Source organism: Heterocephalus glaber, unplaced genomic scaffold (genome assembly GCF_053883595.1).
Source record: "Heterocephalus glaber isolate CG9 unplaced genomic scaffold, H.glaber_assembly_v1.0 deba00000122, whole genome shotgun sequence".
Lineage (NCBI taxonomy): Eukaryota > Metazoa > Chordata > Mammalia > Rodentia > Bathyergidae > Heterocephalus > Heterocephalus glaber.
In genome coordinates this window covers 75,616,204-75,634,217 of record NW_028258138.1, presented here as the reverse complement: position 1 = coordinate 75,634,217, position 18,014 = coordinate 75,616,204, and the positions used below count along the sequence as shown (strand labels likewise).

The 18,014-nt window shown below is 49.7% G+C and overlaps 1 protein-coding gene across 7 annotated transcripts in view; it reads left to right on the top strand.

The window, feature by feature from the left end:
- Positions 1-18,014, top strand: part of Slc12a8 (solute carrier family 12 member 8) — a 146,722-nt gene that overhangs the window by 76,479 nt on the left and 52,229 nt on the right. For all 7 annotated transcript variants that reach the window (XM_087216281.1, XM_087216270.1, XM_021259623.2 and 4 more), the window contains one exon: positions 10,638-10,751. In XM_087216281.1, the coding sequence (XP_087072407.1) occupies positions 10,638-10,751 (114 nt within the window). The remainder of the gene's footprint in view (positions 1-10,637; positions 10,752-18,014) is intronic.

Sequence of the window (18,014 nt, the reverse complement as noted above, 5' to 3'; positions counted from 1 at the left end):
TTCGGTCCAGGCCAGCAGGAGTAGCCTCCTCCTCCTTCTGTGTACCCTTCCCCATGCCCTCAGGATCAGTCAGCCACAGAGCTCTTCCCCCTATTGACAAACACTCCAGGACAGCCAGTGTGAAGTGGAGCTATCACCTGCCTACAGAGCACCCTAGTGATTCATCTTGGATGAAGAGGGAACTTGAGGCTGACTGTGAAGAGCCCTCACCTGCTGGGGATGTACTCCAGGCACACCTCACTCTCCATGAGCACTTGCAGCAAAGCCTGGTGCAGGGGCATGAAGAACCCAGGCAGTGCTCCTCTGCTTTCCTCCTCTCAGAATCAGAGGCTGTGGGTGCCCTGCCAGCCCCAAAAGGAAGCAGGCACAGCATGAAGGTGCAAGGCCAGCATGCTGCTGGGCAGTCCCTTTTATCTTTCAAGGCCCACTTTGCTCACCAGAGGCCCTGTTAAGTGCTGCTCCCTGGCCTCGGTCCCCATGAATCTTGAAAGTGGGAACCTGTGCGCTGAGTGGAGTGGGAGAGATGACAGTGCCCCAACTGGAGTTCTCAGTGGGAACTGGGTGTGGCTGGTATCGAGGCACCCAAGTCTGCTTCTTGCCAGGTTTGCTGCAGATCCTCTCTTTCACCTCTGAATAAACCCCCAGGCTCCAGACATCAGCAGAGGAGCCATGGTTCCCGTCTGAACTCCTGAGCACAGGTTGCTGCCTGCCCAGATCCACCCTGAGAGGGCTGGGATCGGATGGCTCCCGTGCAGCCACAGGCTGGGGCTTCCCACCTGGACCCCCACATCCCACCACAGTCAGAGCAGGCAGTGGGCTGACGGGACATGGCCCGTCCAGTGAGCATGGCTCTGCCCCTCTCTTTCCCATGGGCTATGGCCAGGAAGAGCCCTTCATTCTCTTTTGCCACATCTGTGAAGCGGGGAGCCTGGCCAAACGGGGCTGCAAGCATGACGGGGGGTGGACCTGTGCAAAGAAATAGCTACAGCTTGATTCTTTAAAAAAAAAAATCAGGGTACAATATCAATAAACACGACTTGCCATTTTAACCATTTTTTACATTGGTGAAGGTTTTAAAAATTTTTATATTAGGTCATATTTTCAGTACATAATGATCACATTCCTTGTGTGGAGTTGGTACATGTGCCTAACATATCTCAATTCCTTTTTTCATTTCACTTAGCATGATGGTTTCAAGGTGCATCTATTTCCTACAAATGACTTGAGTTTATCCTTCTTTGTGGCAGAGTAGTACTCCACTGTGTGTAAATACCACATTTTCTTTATCCATACCTCTGCCATTTTAACCATTTTTAAGTGTAGAATCGAGAGGCTTAGCCACATCTGGACTACTGTGCAGCCATCACTACCACCTGCTTCCAAAAAGTTCCCATTACCCCAGATACTCTATCTATTAAACAAGAGCATTCCCCCTGCACTCCCCAACCTCTGTTCTACTTTCTGACTATAAATGTGTCTATTATACATATTTCATATGAATGAAATCCTACAATATTTGCCCTTTTTCTGGGCACATTTTCAAAGTTCATCCCTATTGTAGTATGTACCAGCACATCATTCTTTTTTATGTCTGTATAATGTTCCATTGCCTGGATATATCACGTTTGTGTATTTCTTCTTTTGTTGACAGACACTTGGGTTGTTTCTATTGTTTATTATTAAGAATGTTTTATATTTTTTGCATGTCCTTTGGGCTAGACTAGAGATACCCCAGGATATAAGGCAGTGGAGACCCTACCTCTAGCTGGCTCATAGTCTGGTGGAAATACTGTCAGCTAGCCAGGCAGTAAGAAAGGGCTGTGTGGCTTCACAGGCCTGTGGGGACTGGCAGGACATGTTGGATGGGAGCTGGGACTCACTGGGTTCTTGACTTGCCTGGCCAGCTGTGAACCTTGTAAGATGGGGTTTTTTTTCTTGGACCTCAGTCTTCCCTTCTGTAAAATGGATCTGAGACTAAGAACCCCCTGGGACGCTAACATCCTAGGGCTCTATGATCCCAAATGCTTTGCCATGGGATTCTGGGTTTTTGTTTGAGGTTTGAGCTAGGGGTTAAACCCAGCACCTTGCACATGCTGAATACAAACCTTACCACTGAGCTTTGACTCCAGCCCCAGGCCCCAGGACTCCATGAGAGTTTCTGCCTTGTTTCCTGGGTGGGATTTGGGTTGGAGGCCAAGCTGCCTGGCTGCAGAACTGTTGGGTAGACTGGGCATCTGTGCACCTTGACTATTCTCAGGCTGCTTCATGGTGGGATGGTGGCTCTACTTGTGTCACTGGGAGTGTTGATGCTGCCTGTACCTGAGGCCCCTGACCTCCTGCCCATCCTCCTGCCTGCCTGGCTGGGGAGGGTGTCCAGGAAGGAGTGGGGCAGGGGAGGGCTCCAGGCCGGAACTCCTGGCCAGAGGGGAGCTGAGCATAGCCGCCAACCTGGGAGGAGGGGTACGAGTTGGGTTAGGGTTATTTTAGGGGTGTTAGGTCAGGAGTTTGAGCCTGGGACATGGGATGCCAGAGGTGGGGACAGCCCGAAGGAGTCAGTGGCGGCTGGGAGGAACCCACAGCCGGGTGGAGACTTCCTGTCAAAACAGGCCTTATCCTGGCAGGAGAGCACATTCCTTTCCCCAGGAGATAAGGCAGCCAGACTTTCCTTTCTCAGGGATCTGTAGAGCTGAGAGCTGTGGAGATCCAGCTGGTGGGGTTCTGGGTAGGGTGGGCCTCTCTGGACCCTGGTGTGGGTCCAGCCTGAGCAGCTTGGGTTCCTGATCCTGCTCCAAAACTGGATCCTTGGGAGAGCAACAGCCCCAGCCCTGGCAGCACTTCTTTGTGCCTCCCTTTCTTTACCTGAAAAAAAAATGCAACTATTTCATAGCTTAAATGAGATAATTCAGGGCAAGCACCCAGGACAGTCCAGCATACACCTTTCCAGTCCAAGTGGCTAACACTATGTTCACCCGAGACATACACCCCCCCCCACACACACCCCCACTGTGTTTCCTGGGGCCTGGAGTTTCAGCCCAAGCCAGGCTCTTTTCCACTCCTAGGCATTTGACAGCTCTGTAGGCAGAAATCTCATCTGAACTCACTGATCCAAGGCCACTGTAGGGAAAGCTTCATTAGCCATTTAAAATACAGTCCTTGTTAGCAAATGAAATGGTTTATTAGAAATCCTTCCTCATGAGGAAATGGTTCACCTTTCCTTCCACGTGTAGGAAAACATCTGCTTAGAGGAGGCTCAGGACTGCCCTCCTGGACAGTAGGGTGAGCAGGAGCCACCTCTGCACCCAGAGGGCCCTGCTCCCCCTGCGTTGGCCAGAGCTGGGGCCCTTTCCAGCCCTTCCGAACAGCATGTCCTTCCACAGGGTGGAGGCCTCCCCAGGGCCAGGCAGAGGCCCCAGGCTGCACCTCCCTGGGCGGTCTGGGTGGGACTGTTAGCCCTGTGCGCAAGCCCGGCCCGCCTTCCCGTTCCCTCTGGCCCCTGCCAGAATGCCCACCCCTCTCTGCGTGTTTTCTTTCTGGGCAGGGGCTCTGGTCTGGAAACCCTGCCCACATCCTCTCCCCACCCTCTCCTTGGAAGATCAAAGTCACCAGGGCTGAAGCCAGGGAGGAGATAGTGGTCTGGGAAAAGCTCCCAGCTCCCTGCCCAGAACCCTTTGGGGGCCTCTTGCAAAGCTATCACGGTTTCTACCTCCTTCTCCCCAGGCCCGAGTCATTCCTGGCCAGATCAATACAGCCTGGTTCAGTTCAGTTTCAGAAGACTTTTACTGAACACCTGGAGTTGTACCAGGATTATCCTGACCCAGCAGATTGGGACCCCATGCTGGACTATGACTTGGGGTTACTATTCCACTTCCAACTCTCCAGACCCTTTGAACACTGGCTTCCAACACTGCGTTCCAGTTTCCTCGGTTGTTAAAAGGCCCAATGAAGGAGGCCATAGCTTTCTTCTCTCTGTTTCCCTCTCCTGGTCTCCAAGTACTGAGGGAAGGCACCCAGATACCGTGTTCTAGAACAGCGGAAGGTGAAAACAACCCAAGGCCTGTAAGGCTCAGGCAGTGACTGTGTCCACAGTTGTCTGTTTCATTAACACAGGAGCTGGTGTGGCAGTGAGCCTGTCTCACAGTTCTGTGTTTTATTGACAACCCCAGAGAGGAGGGAAGCAGACTTGTTTCGGGGCCTAGGGGATATTAACCTTCTCCATTAGAAATCAGTGGTGCATTTGATGATAATGGACCCCAAGCCTGATTGGGCAGCTTTCAGAATTAGAAGGATCTGAAAATCATCTACCCTGAGGCTCCTCACAGTGAGATCTTTCTGGGTAGAGTGCATGAGGAATGTGCATCTTCAGGGGAGAAGGGCTCAGTAACAGCCCCACAGTAAGTGTGTGTGACAGGACCAGGCCCAAACTCAGGTGTCATGACTCCATTTTTGTATTTGTGTGTGCGATACTAGGGATTGAACCCAGAACCTTGCACTGAGCTACATCCCTATGTCTCTCTCTCTCTTTTCCTTCTTTCTTTCTTTCTTTCTTTCTTTCTTTCTTTCTTTCTGTCTGTCTGTCTGTCTGTCTGTCTCTCTCTCTCTCTCTCTCTATGAGACAGGGCCCCACTAAGTCACTAAGTTGCCTGGACTGGGCTTGAACTTTCCTCCCTTCAGCCTGGCCTCCCAGGATGCTGGGATCATAGGTGAGCCCTCCCACACCTAGCTTGACTAGGTCTTGTCAGGGTTCTTGCCTTCTGCTCAGAGATCTTCCAGGACCTGGTGCTAGGAAGAGGTCTGTGCTCCTCCCTAGGGCAGAGGCCAGGACCAGGACTTCTCCTGGGCCCTTTCTCTCTGGGCTCCATTTTCCTTGGACTCCTTCCTGATGGTCCTGATTGCTTCTCCCTGTGCAGCTCTAGAAACCAACACCAAAGCCTGGAGGAAACTCCTTCTACATGCCAGGCTGCAGGGCAGTGTGTTTCACTGCTCTGCTCTGTGCACCTTAGCCCTTCTGAGGTCAGCAGTACCTACGTGAGAGCCTCAGTGTGGGCTGGGGCCCTCAGACACCCCCTTGTCCTCTTCTCCATGACCCAGTGTCAGATCTGCTGTTGCTCCATCCATGTGAGGCTGGATCTAGAGTGGAGGAGGCTGGTGCCTCCTGGGTTCCAGTCCAGCTCCAGCATGAGGGTGGCCTCCGGTGCAGCTCCATGCAGCCCGGGCCTGGCCTTGGGAAAGGCCCCAGGAGCATGGCACTGTACTTCCTCCCCCTTAGGACCACAGCGCCTCACAGCCTTCCCGTGCCCTGCCCACCCACCCGTCCCGCGTTGTTTTGGGGCCTGTGTCCCTTCTCAGAACCTTGGCCTCTCCTTTCCTTTTCCTTGCATAGTTGCTCTTCCTGTGATCTCCAGGCCCCACCCTCCTTTGGTTGGCGACCTCCTCCTTCCCTTCCTCCACTCTTTCTATTCCTGCTTGGACCAGCCTGTCCCATTGTCTGTTCCCAGGAAGGGGCTGTCTGGCTGGTGGCTAGTGGTGGCAGGGTGGGGGTGGAGCCCCGAGAAGGCCAGTGCTGGGGAAGCCCAGCTCCAGCCCACAGCCCACGGCTCCCACAGCACTTTTAGAAATCTTGCTTTCTAAGTCACCCCAGCCCCGACACGGGGGGCTGATGACTTCCCGACTACTTTTACTAATTTCAGCAGCACCCCCGTGCCTCCCACGGAAGGGGGGGCAGGAATGGGGACACCCTAGGTGCCACACAGGGAGTTTCCTACTCTGGTGAGATGGCTGGGGTGGGGCGGGGTGGGGGTTGCTCTGCCCTGCCACTTGTTTGTCACCACTTGTGCCCTTGCTCAGGGAGGAGGGCAGCTCCCACCAGCATCCCAGTGGGTGCTGGGCACTGAAGAACAGCAGCCCATTAGGAGCACCACAAGAAGCCCAAGTTGGGTTGGGGACTTGACTCAGTGGTAGAGTGGAGTCCTGGGTTCAATCCCAGCATCACACACACACACACACACACACACACACACACACAGCCAAGTGACTCGCACTCTGGGGGCTGGGGGAAGAGGTCAAGCCTTCCTGTATGGAGACCTTCAAGGACATGGACTTCTCCATCTCTCCTGATCCTGCCTGAGTCTTGTGGTGATTTATTCTTTCTCTTCCCTGATCCATTTTTGTTCTTTCTAAAAGCACACAGCTCAAATGGGACCCAAGTATTTTTATTCTATGAATATAGAAGCAGATGTTCAGGTCAAGCTGAGATTTGTTCACACACAGCAACTGTGGGCCCTGATCATCCGGGGGCTTTCAGAGTTGGAAGAGAATCAGCTGAGTGATTCATTCAGCTCGGTGACCTTGTTTTTCCAGCAGAGGAACCTAAAGGCCCACTGAGGCAAGGAAGCACTTTGAGGTCAAGAAATAAGTTTTAGAATCCCTGGGGGTGGGAGGAACATTGGGATAAATTACAGAGAGAGAGTATGGTGGGTGGAAAACTGAATCCAGATAGACCTAGAGTCCAGCGTTCTCCCAGCTGTCCACACCCAGCCCATCACATACTCCTGAGCTGGTCACAGGTTAGGCCTTGCCTGCTCACCCTAGAAACAGCCCGAGGAAGATGCCCTGTTCTTCAGGGGAACCTGTATGACATGCATCTCTGTGATGTGACAGGGCCCATGCCAGGCCTGCAGCATTGCAGAGCCTGGCTCTGATCTCAGGGATAGGCAGTGGGTGAGATGCATTCAGTCCTCACTCTGTGACCTTGGAGCCTTCCCTGTTCTCAGCCTCAGTTTCCTGACTTCCTGCAGGGTGGTGGTGAGGACTCAGTGCCCAGTGACTGGCCTCTAGATGGTGCCCAGTAAAGGGTTGCTCATCATTGTTTCAAACATGACGCTGCCCTGTGGGCTGCTTAGGGGCAGCGTGGGGGTGCATATCCTTGCAGTCTTGGTGCCTGCAGGTGCTGCAGAATGAAAGCATTTCTGGCTGCATCACTTCTGGGCTGCTGTCCACTCTGAGGTGGGCACATGGGAAGCCAGGCTTGGGCAGGTGCAAGTATATGCAGGCTCTCAGGGCTCTACGCCTCCACCTCCCCACTGAGAGGCTCCAGAGTCCTAGGACCCCTCAAGTGGCATGCAAAATGTGGTGGATATGGGGGTAGTGATCACATCTTCCAGATACTCAAACAGGGCTACGACTAAAAGAATTAGGAAGTTTTCTGGGCATTAGCAAGTCAGGCCGTAGCAGCCACTGTAGGAGGACATGGTGGGTGGCATGTGCTTTAGCCCTGCATCCTGACCCTGGGGGTGACCCGCTGACCCACACCAACCTCAGGTAGCCAGGACCAGCTGGGCGGACGTATCAGAGCCTCACCTGGACATACACCCTACCTAAGCTCCAGGTCCAGTAGGACTACCAGGGATGGGATGCAGGAGACTCCAGCCCAAGCAGATGTGTAGGGACCAGAGGAGCAAGGCTCCGTGGGGATTGGCTTAGGACTGGGGACCCTGAGATGCGTGGTGCTGGGGTTGGGTAGAGTCTAAAGGCCTAGGAAGATGAGGGCAGAGGAAATGAGGACAGATTCATCCAAGGGAAAGTGGCCAATGTGAAGGATGGGCTGACAGGCCATGCTCTGCCCTAGTGGGCACAAGTGGTTGCACAGTTATCTGTCCGGGATCACTGCAGGGCTTACCCTAAAGCCTTCTTCAGAGACCTTGGATGTGGCATGGACTGCGGGTATTCTCAGATTTAGTCTCAACCGCTCTCATTTCTTTTTTCTGTTTTGTTTTTAATTGTTTATGTTTTTCTCCTAAACCACTCAAATCGTTTGGGGAAGCAGGGAGAGAAAAGGAGAGAGAGAGAGAGAGAGAGAGGGAGAGAGAGAGAGGGAGAAGAAAAGATACATATATGGGAAATCTTCCTGGAAAGAGTGGGATTTCAGTTGTAGGGTCCTTTGTTTTCCTAAAAGATACTTTTTTTTTTAATGAAAAATCAGTTATGCTCATGTATAAATGTAAATGTAAATGTATAAATTAAAACCTTTTTGTGTGTTTATACAACAACCAGTATCCAGTTTTCTTACTTAACACATGTCATACATAACATGGGCTGTCTCTATGGTACTAAAATCTCATTATAAGCATTTAAAATACCTCAGTTCCCTATAGTTAGATATTTAGGGCCCCCCAATTTTACATTCTATAAATAAAACATTGACAAACATTTTCATCCATAGAGTTTTTCTCAAAGTTAAGATTATTCCTTGAAAAAGGTTCAGAACTAGACTTGGGTCCAGTTCAGAGAGCAAGGCCAGCAGGAAAGTGTGCGTATGAGTTTGACTATCAATGTGAGTGTGTGCCTGTGTGGATGCATCAGTGTGTGTGCTTGTGTATTTGTGTGTCTGTGTAGGTGTGTTGGTGTGAGTGTGTGCCTGTGTGTGTGTGCCCGTGTGGATATGTCTGTGTATGTGCCTATGTGTGTGAGTCTGTGTAGGTGTGTCAGTGCATGTGTACATTTGTGAGTGTCCACTTGAGTGTGTGCTGGGTGAGTGTGTTTATGTGTCAGTGTGTGCTTGTGAGTGTGCCACTGTATGTTTGTAGATATGTCAGTGAGTGTGTGCTTGTGGGTGTGTCAGTGTATGTGTTTGTGGGCATGCCCATATGGAGTGTATGCTTGTGAGTGTGCTTGTGTCAGTAAGCATGCTTATGGATATGTCACAGTGTGTTGTGTTGTGTGTTGGTGTGTGTCAGTGTGAGTCAGTGTGAATGTGTGCTCCTGGATCTGCATTTCTCATTGGCCCTACAAGAGAGGGAAACTGAGGCAGGCCCCTCCTCTGGGCCTGTGGACCTTGTTGGGATGGAGTGGAGATGAGACTTCCCAGTGACACCGTGAGCCTTCAGACTGACTGGGACAAGGCTCTCAGGCCTGGTGGTTGGGCCCTCTGGCTGCAGAGGCAGAGGCCCTGGTGAGCTGAGGTGTTTACAGCAGCTGGCCAGGGCAACACTGCTCTGGGCTTTCAGACCCGGCATTATTCCAGCTTGGCTGCATCGAGTTCCAAGGTGGCTGGGCTGATCTTCCCCTCAGAAGTCTAGTCGGCGAGGTCAGCCAGCGGGGAGCTAAAGTTAACTCAGCTCTTGCTGCTCTTTTGTTAATGGCAGAAGGGCAGCTGCAGGGGCGTGGAGCCATTCAGCAGCACTGTGCAGCACTTGAGACTTGGTACACAGAGCAAACTCTGCTCTCAGGCAAAGGAAAGTGATTTATGAGGATTCTGAGTCCTGACCACACCCGGGGCTCCCTCGTGCGTCACTGAGCTTCCATTTTATGATTTGTTTGAAAACTATTTTTCCTATCCAGTTGTGGCCCCTGGAGGCTAAGGGCAGTGCAGGCAACCCCACTGGATTTGAGACCCAGGAGCTCCCATCTGGAAGGGATCTCAGGTGGGTGGAGGACAAGGCTGCAGGAGGCTCTGTGACCACGGCCTGTGGACGATGGCTGGACACCGTCCGGTGTGACTGTGGGTCAAGGGAAAAGGAGCGAGGGTTGATTTCTCTTGGACTATGGTTAACAGAAGCAGACTGACTCATTCTCAGAGAGAAGAGTCAAAGGCAGAGCAGAAGAGCCTGGTGTTCTGGAGCCAAGAACACTTGACTCGTGGCTCAGAATTCCAGAGATCATGAATGCATTCACAGATGTGGTGCAAAGTGACCTCCTCCCGCAAAGAAGCAAAGTGTTGTAGGATTGAAGCCACTTGAAAAACTGTGAAGGTCAATGTACAAGCATGTTTAAAATACTTTGAAGAATTAGATCTGAGATAGCCTCACTGTATAGTCCAGGTGCATGACTAATGGAAAGCATGGGAGTGAGCTGGCCCGAAAGCTGGGAGATCTAAGAGAGAGATTCTTTCCCATGGGACACTTTTGACCCCCTCACCCACTGTACAGCAGGTGTGGAGCTGGGTTTAGGGTGCATAAAACTGAAGGGAATCAATCCCGACCAGGGAGACATTGCACAACTTCTGAGCTGCACTTGAAGAGTGAGCACAGTACTGATGCCCAGAGACAAGGTCTGGAAGGCAGGGTCTCGGGAGCATAGTATGGTGCTGAGGGGGCCTGAGAAGAGGGACTGTGGAGAGGGAAAGGTGAAGGATGGACTGCATACTGTGGTCTGCTGCCAGGCTGTTGGGAGCTTCAATGTTCACTTGAAGGAGTTTGAGCTCTTTTCTGTAGCTCATAGGCACTCATGGGGGGGTTTTAATCAGGGAGATAACTTGCAAACATCAACGAATTTTTAAAATATGAAAAGCAAATACATAAATATATTCCCATGGACATATACTAAGGTACTCCAGTTTACACTGAAGTCCATAAAGCAAAAATGAAAATGCTCCCCTTCTCAGAGCTCTCTTCCTGCTGTTTTGTCACCTGTTCCCATAGATCCACAGGGACACAGAAGTCAGCCATTATGATGGCAAGGAAGATGGTGGCGTCAGACCTTTTCTCTCTCCCCCGTCTTCCTTTTCCACTGTCACACAAACACACACATACACAGCCCTACCTTTCAATATTTAACATCATATAAAATAGGACTGTAATCTAGGGAGATCTGTGCCATATCTGCTCACCGGGCTCATTTTGTTGTCCTTTGTGTCATTTCAGAACATGGCTTTGTTGGGTATTCACCAGAACTACTGTGGAACAACACACTGCCAGATTACAGCCCTGGGGAGTCCTTCTTCACTGTATTTGGGGTGTTCTTCCCAGCAGCTACAGGTATTGTACTGTGGGTTCTTTTTCACTCTCACTTGAAGGTTATACACGGTTGCTTCCTAAAATTCAGGGTTGTAACTAGGAGCCTAAGTGTGCTCTTAGGATATAGACCTAACTTTAGAGGAGAGAGTTGACTTGTTCATAATTTCTGAAGGTGACGACATGATTTAATCCTCCTTACCCCTTACACTTACTGACATCCCTTGGCCAAATTGATAGAGGGACATCCTCCTCTTAGGACTGAGCAGGAGGGCTTCCTCAGCAGGTAGGTTGGCCCCCCCTTATACCTGAGTGACCCCATACTTGTTCTATCACACACACCCTGCCACTGCCATTTTGTCTTCTCCTAGGACCAGAGAAATTGTCTTTTCATTTCTTGCTGCACTGGGTGTGGCCAATCAGGGTCCCATGGGATGTGAATGAATCTCCTTACCCTACCTTTCCCCTTTCCCACCTCACAGTGGACATAGAGGAGCCTTCCAAAGTGGAGGTCCCTTGGAAACTCTTGTGCCATGCTTAGTCCTTGGCCAGCAAGGCCATAGGCGAACATGTGGACAGATGATCCATAGGAAATACATTTACTAGTGACTGGGCTTGTCTCCAGGCATAGACTGTGACAAGAATGTCACTTTCGCTTTAGGTATTGGTGCTACCCTGGGTGTGGCTGCCATTGTCTGCTGTCCTCTGCCCTTTCCTGCCTTCCTACATGTGCCTTATCCCTATTCCTTATCCTCTCCCCAAATAGGATAGGAGCAGAAAAATGAGGAGAAGCCACTAAGATGTCTGTTAGGGTTTATATCTCAAAGTCCCCCCAGAGAGAGGTGATTGGAGCATGGGGACATAATATTTATCAGGGATTGGTCCACTGATGAGTTTATAGCTGAATGTGATGTTGGGAGGTGAAGCCTGGTTGGAGAGGGTGGGCCATATGGGTGTGGCTGGCAGGGTGTATCTCACTCCCTCCTCTATTGAGCACTTTCTGCTTCCTGCCCGCCATGTCAGGAACTTTTCTCCTCTGCCATGCCATTTCCCTCTGCTATGCTGCTCTGCTTGGGATTGAAACCTCCACAAACCGTGAGCCAAAATAAACCTTTCCTCCTTATAGCCCTGGGTGTTGGGTATGGTGTCTCAGCCATGAGAAAGAAACTAAGATGAAAAGTTGTCCATACAAGTGTTGGCAAGGATTTTGAGAAACTAGAACTCTCAGGCACTACTGATGGGAATGTAAAATGGTACTGCCACTCTGGAAAACATTTTAACACCATCCTAAAAATTAAATACACACTCCTGGTTATCTATTGCAAAGAATTCAAAGCATGGGTTCATATAAGACTTCAAACCAATTTGAAAGTTCCAAAGTAGAAATAGCTCAAATGTTTATCAACAGGTAAACAAAACAGATAAATAAATTATGTTAATAGCCATACAGCATTAATAAAAAGGAATGGATTGTTGATACGTACCATAAATACATATGTGGGCCGGGGATTTAGCTCAGTAGTTCCGGCGCCTGCCTTGCAAGCTCAAGGTCCTGAGTTGGATCCCCGGTACCAAACAAAAGATAAAATAAATACATATGAGTCTTAAAATAGTTATGCTGAGTGAAAGAAGTCAGAAAAAGGGTACCTTTTAAAAAGAACTCCATTTATATAAAATTCTAGAAAATGCAATAAGTGCATGCTTAATATACACAAGGCCCCGTGTTCAAATCCCCAGAACTATAAGAAAGTAAGTAAAAAATACACAAATAAATAATATGCATCCCATTTTTAAAAAGATATAAGCCATGGTGACTACAAGCTGATCAGTAGATGCCTAGGAATGGGGCTGAGGAGAGCAAGAGGCAGGTATTATGTAGGGGCAATAGGACATTTGGGGAGATGAAAAATATATTCCTGATTATAGTGATGATTTCACAGGTATAGTCATATCTCTGAGCTTTTCAAACTGCTACTCTTAAAACATATGCAGCTAAAAAGTATGTTGGTTATATGTCAATAGAGCTGTTAAAATGGAAAAGAAATGAACTGAATCACCTTTCCTCAATCCCACTCCTGCCTCTGGTAAGGACCTCTTTTTCCCCCACTTCATAGCCAAGTGTAGGGTGGTTCCTTGTCTCCATTTTCCTGCTCCTCTTCAACTCTTCCACACTCTTCCATGAAATGGATTTTCCCAAGGTCATCAGCGATTTCCATGTCGCTTAATCCAGGGGCATTCTTGATTTCTTGCTTCCTCTGGCTTCTCAGCAGCAATCATGTTCTCCCTCCTCTTTTCTCCCATGGTATAGTAACCCCCTTGCCTCCCTCCTGCTCTCAACTGCCTGTGGGGCACAACCTCCTCTGCCCGTTAGACGATGAAGCTCTTCAGGTGACTCCCAGCCCTGTCCTCTTCCTTCTCTAAGTCTTTCTGGGAATCTCTTCCATGCCCAGTGTTCAGTAAGCTTGTGACTCCCATATGCACATGCCCAGCCCAGACTTTTCCTCTAAGCTTCCCATCATTTATTCATTGCCCTTGCTGGCATCTTCTCTTGGGTATGCTGGACAAATTCAGAACCAATCTCATCCCTTCTGCCCCCAGCTGGCTCTTCTCCTGTGCTCCTCATCTCTGTGGATGGTGTCTCCATCCAACTCTGGCCAGCATCGGGAGTTATTCATGGTTCCTCCCACTTCCTTCCTAGTATTCTCCAAGTCCTTTCAATTTTACCTCCTAGATAGCATTGGATTCTCTCTACTTCTTTCCATCTTTACCACCTGACCACTGTGGTCCATCTTCATCTCTCACTCAGATCATTGTTTGACCTCCCTTGGCCATCAAAATGAGCCTGGGACTAGGGCTTAATGTGGCAGGTAGAATCGTGGTGTGCAAATACAGTTTTTCTGAAATACCACATTGCTTTCACTTTTATAAAATGAAAAGAGAGTCAGTCTCTAGCTCCAACCCTTCATCCTGCTAGGACAACTTAACTCGAAGAGCAATCATTTGTGACATGTCCACCCGGCCCTGCCATACTTGCACCAGTTTCAGGGTCTAAGGGTCTCGCACAGTTCCAAGGCAGGTGGGGAGTTCACTCTGGTTCTTCCTCATTTGTGAACAGAGCCAAGCCCTCATATTGTCTTGTCTGTACTACCTTCATGTTTGTGTTGCCTCTGAGCCACTTTTGGGGACCAGAAACTGGCTGAGTCCTACGCTTAGGATCTATGTACTCCCCAGACCCACCTTTCTGAGGGCTTGATGGATTCCCAGCAGTGCTTCCAGGGAGTGGGTTCCAATCCCCATGGCTCCAGAACCTGCAGGCCAGCTTCTCCCTGCCCACCTATGGCACCGATCTGTTGGAATATATGGGGCACTCCCACCAGGGCCCACTGCATGGTGGTGTGACTTGTGCATCCCATGGCTTTCCCTACCAAGAAGGGCCTTAGGCTTGATTTGATGCTTCACTGTTGCTAAAATTCTTCATCATGTTTAATCAAGGGATCCTGTAATCTCATTTGTCTGGGCCCCACAAGCCATATAGGAGCTTTTGCTCTTGTCCCCCTATGCTGCCCCCAGCAATTTGCCTGATTCTTTTTACTTCTTTGATCCTCTAAAATATGCCAGGACTATGGAAAAACAAGGCAACACAGGGTACAGACCAATTCTGCTTTTTCTCCTCCGCATGTCTCCCCCAAGTCCTTAAGATCTAGGTCAGCTTCTGCTTCATGGTCAGGAAAGGAAAGCGTAAATAGGAAATTTTAAGTTAACATCTGAAGTGTTTTGCAGCCCTTCTCCCGGCCTTCCCCTCCCACACAGCACTGGAGCACACATTCAGGGAACTCCCTGACAGGGCTTCCTGGAGCCTAGCAGGGCAAAGTCTTAGAGCAAGATGCCAGGCTAGCAGTTGCACCCGGGGCAGGGACAGGGGCAGGGGCTGTGTGTCCTCAGGCACAAGAGAGGTTCACTCAGAAGCATGGTCTTGGTGGCCCCTTGTGTGGAGGGCCTCCCTCGCATCTCCCAGATCTAGTCCTGGTGACAGAAAGGGTCCCTGGTCTGAGTTGGGGGCAGAGCCCTCTCTCTAGCATGTCTTGCTCCAGACAGGAAAGAGCTGCAATCTTAAGGTTGAGGATGCTGCCCACAGCCCAGAGTTGGAGCTGGATTAATATTTGAGATGAGCTAGTGCAGCATCCATCTGTCCATTTATTCTTTTTGTTTGGTTTGGTTTCGGTTTTTGCAGGACTAGGGACTGAACCCAGGGCCCCAGGCATGCTGGGCAAGTGCTCCACCACTGAGCCCCACCTCTTTTGATTTTATTTTGAGGATAAAGTCTCTAGATAAGTTGCCCAGGCTGGTCTTTAGTTTGCAAACCTCCCACCTCATGCTTCTGAGTAGCTGGCATTACAGGTGTGCCTCAGCACCCTCAGTGTCAACTATTGGCTTTTCAACCCATATCCTTGATAATCATACTTAAAACCTCCCAGATACTAGAAATTCTGCTCCAGGGAGGCATGTCTTTGCACTTTCTTTGACAGCAATAGCTACCTAAGAATGTTAGTCATGATTTATTTTCTGTGGTTTAAATTATGAAAGTATTATTTCATGAAATTCCAAACATAAAGTTTTAGTATTGAGCAGACTGTCAACTCCACAGGCTTCTTTAGCTCAGCCCTCACCCCAGCTCACTAGGATGGGGTTTCCTGTCCCTCCCATTCCCCTCAGCACTAATAGGTTGAGAATCACTGATCTAATCTGGGAAAAAAGAAGAATGGGCAGCTCAGTGAGGACTTGATGAAGGTCACACGCATTCAGTGAGTGCCTTGGCCATCACCCTGCTGGGAGGCTCCACCCTCCCCTGGCTCCCTGTTTACCAGGACCCCAGTGTAAACACGGTAGGCAGGATGTGGGGTTTGTACCACTTGTTTTTCCCTGGCAGATGTTCGGTTAAGCTATGAAAAGCATGGATGATTGGCAGTTTCCATGGTGATAGATTTGCCAAGGATTAGCTGTGAGTGAGTCATGGCTGGGGCTCCCTCCAACGCCATCTTCTCCCGGAACAGGAGAACTCCCAGGCCTTGAAGAGGGAAAGGAGTTTTGAAGAACAAATGCTTCTGCCCTCCCTAACCCCTGAGCTGTATTGCTTAAGTTACCTCAGATATTTTAGCCCGAGGGTAGGCAACTTCTGAAGAGCAGCTGAAGATTATGTGTTGGTGGCCTCTCCGGATTTGTGAGGCAGGTCTGGTCCTCCGGGAACTGGGGTCCCCCACACCCTGCGGTGCTAGCTGGGGGTGGGAGTGGGAAGGGACTGGGGGGTTGGTGTAGACTCCATGTCTGCTTTTTCCTGAAAGCACTTTCCTTCTCCAAGCTGTACCACCAAACTTTCCCTGAAAAACAAACATCTCTCCCTGCAGAGTTTTCTCAGACACACCCTTATAGATGTGGCCACTCCAGGGATCCAGGGCTACAATTCATGGAGGAACTGGGAAATGGAAATTCACTGAGAAAAATACCAGTTGTGTGAAGTCACATAACCCTTGTCCCCAAATTCCAAACTTACTGGAAGGGATAAGGGCCTCTCTGGCCACAGTCAGCACTAGGGCCTGTGGTTGACCACACCCAGCATAAAAAATGTGGTGGGAAACCAGCAGCCTCAGGCAAGGTGTCCACAGCCAGCAAGAGGCCTGTCTTTCTGGGTCTCCCTTTCCCTCCAGGACTGACTTCCTCCCCTGCTCACACATATACTCTGGGAAGCACAGGAGTCTGCTGGGCACCTTCCATGGGCTGTGTGTCTGCAGAAGAGCTCTGACTGTCCCCTGCCCTGGGGTCATGCGTCTTCTCTGTTGAGGCCACCAGGAACTACCCCACCTGCCACTCCCGCTCCTCCTCTCCCATGCTGTCCCCTAAGTCTCCCCACAAGTCATGTCTTGCGGGAAGAGGACAAGCACTTGCTGGACCAGAATGGGGACCTCAGGTTTAAAAAACAGAGAGGAGGCCCGGGGATTTAGCTCAGTGGTTTCACTGCCTGCTGTGCAAGCGCAAGGACCTGAGTTTGATCCCTAGTACTAAATTAATTAATTAATTAATTAAATAAAAAACAGAGAGGACCCAGAAAGGACAACCTGGAGCTAGGGCAGACCCCACTTCATTTTGATGGGCTTGGGAGCAGGAACAGGAAGAAAGAAGGAGAATTTAAAGTATTATATGTGCTTAGTTATTAATTTCTTTTTTTTCTTCTTTTTTTTTTGGTACTGTGGAACAAACTGGGGACCTTATGCTTGTGAGGCAGGTGACAGAACCACTGAGCTAAATCCCCAGCCCTATTAATTTCTAATTTTATCAATTATACTGGGCTGAGCTAGCTTTCTTGCTTTCTTGCTTGCTTGCTTGCTTGCTTTCCTTCTTTCCTTCTTTCCTTCTTTCCTTCCTTCTTTCCTTCTTTCTTTCTTTCTTTCTTTTTTGGTGGTATTAGGCATTGAGCCCAGCCTTTGCACTGAGCCACATCCCCAGCCCTTTTTAATTTTGAGACAGGTTCTTGCTAAGTCACTAAGCTTCCCAGACTAGGCTCAAACTTGGAATCCTCCTGCCTCAGCCCCCAGAGTGTTGGTATTACAGGTTTGTGCCTGGCTGGTCTTTCATTTAAATGTCTCCACAACCTCAGAGGGTCTATCAGAGGCAGGCCTGTTGTCTTTTTTATTTGGGGGGGGGGTACTGGGGATCGAACTCAGGACCTTGTGCTTGCAAGGCAGGCGGCAGAACCACAGAGCTAAATCCCCAGCAGGCCTGTTGTCTTAGTCTACTTTCTGATGTCATCTATCCCAGCAGAATCTCCCAGGCATGGAGGGGATGGAGGACTGACAAATCCTTCCTCCAAGAATAAAAAGGGGATAAAAGCTTTTGGCTAAGCCAACCAGCCAGTAAGCCAATGTGGGGAAGAACAGGACTTGGAAATCAGGAACAAAGGAGAGGCAGATTTCGTGCATCTTTCCTTGGTGAACATTTGTTTACCCCCACCAAATATCAGGTACCATGCTAGGTACCTTATAAATGTTCCTCTTAACATTGCCACAGCCTTGCAAGCTAAATAGTATTATCCCCATATATGGAAAGGAAACTGAGGCTCAGTGCTCCAAACAGTAGTAGATTCCTGTTTTTCATCCCAAAAAGTGCAGCAAGGGGCTGGGAATTTAGCTCACTGGTTCTACTGCCTGCCTTGCAAGTGCAAGGATCCAAGTTCAATCAATGGTACCAAAAAAAAAAGAAAGAACCAAAAAGTGCAGCAGATAAAGTGTGGGCACT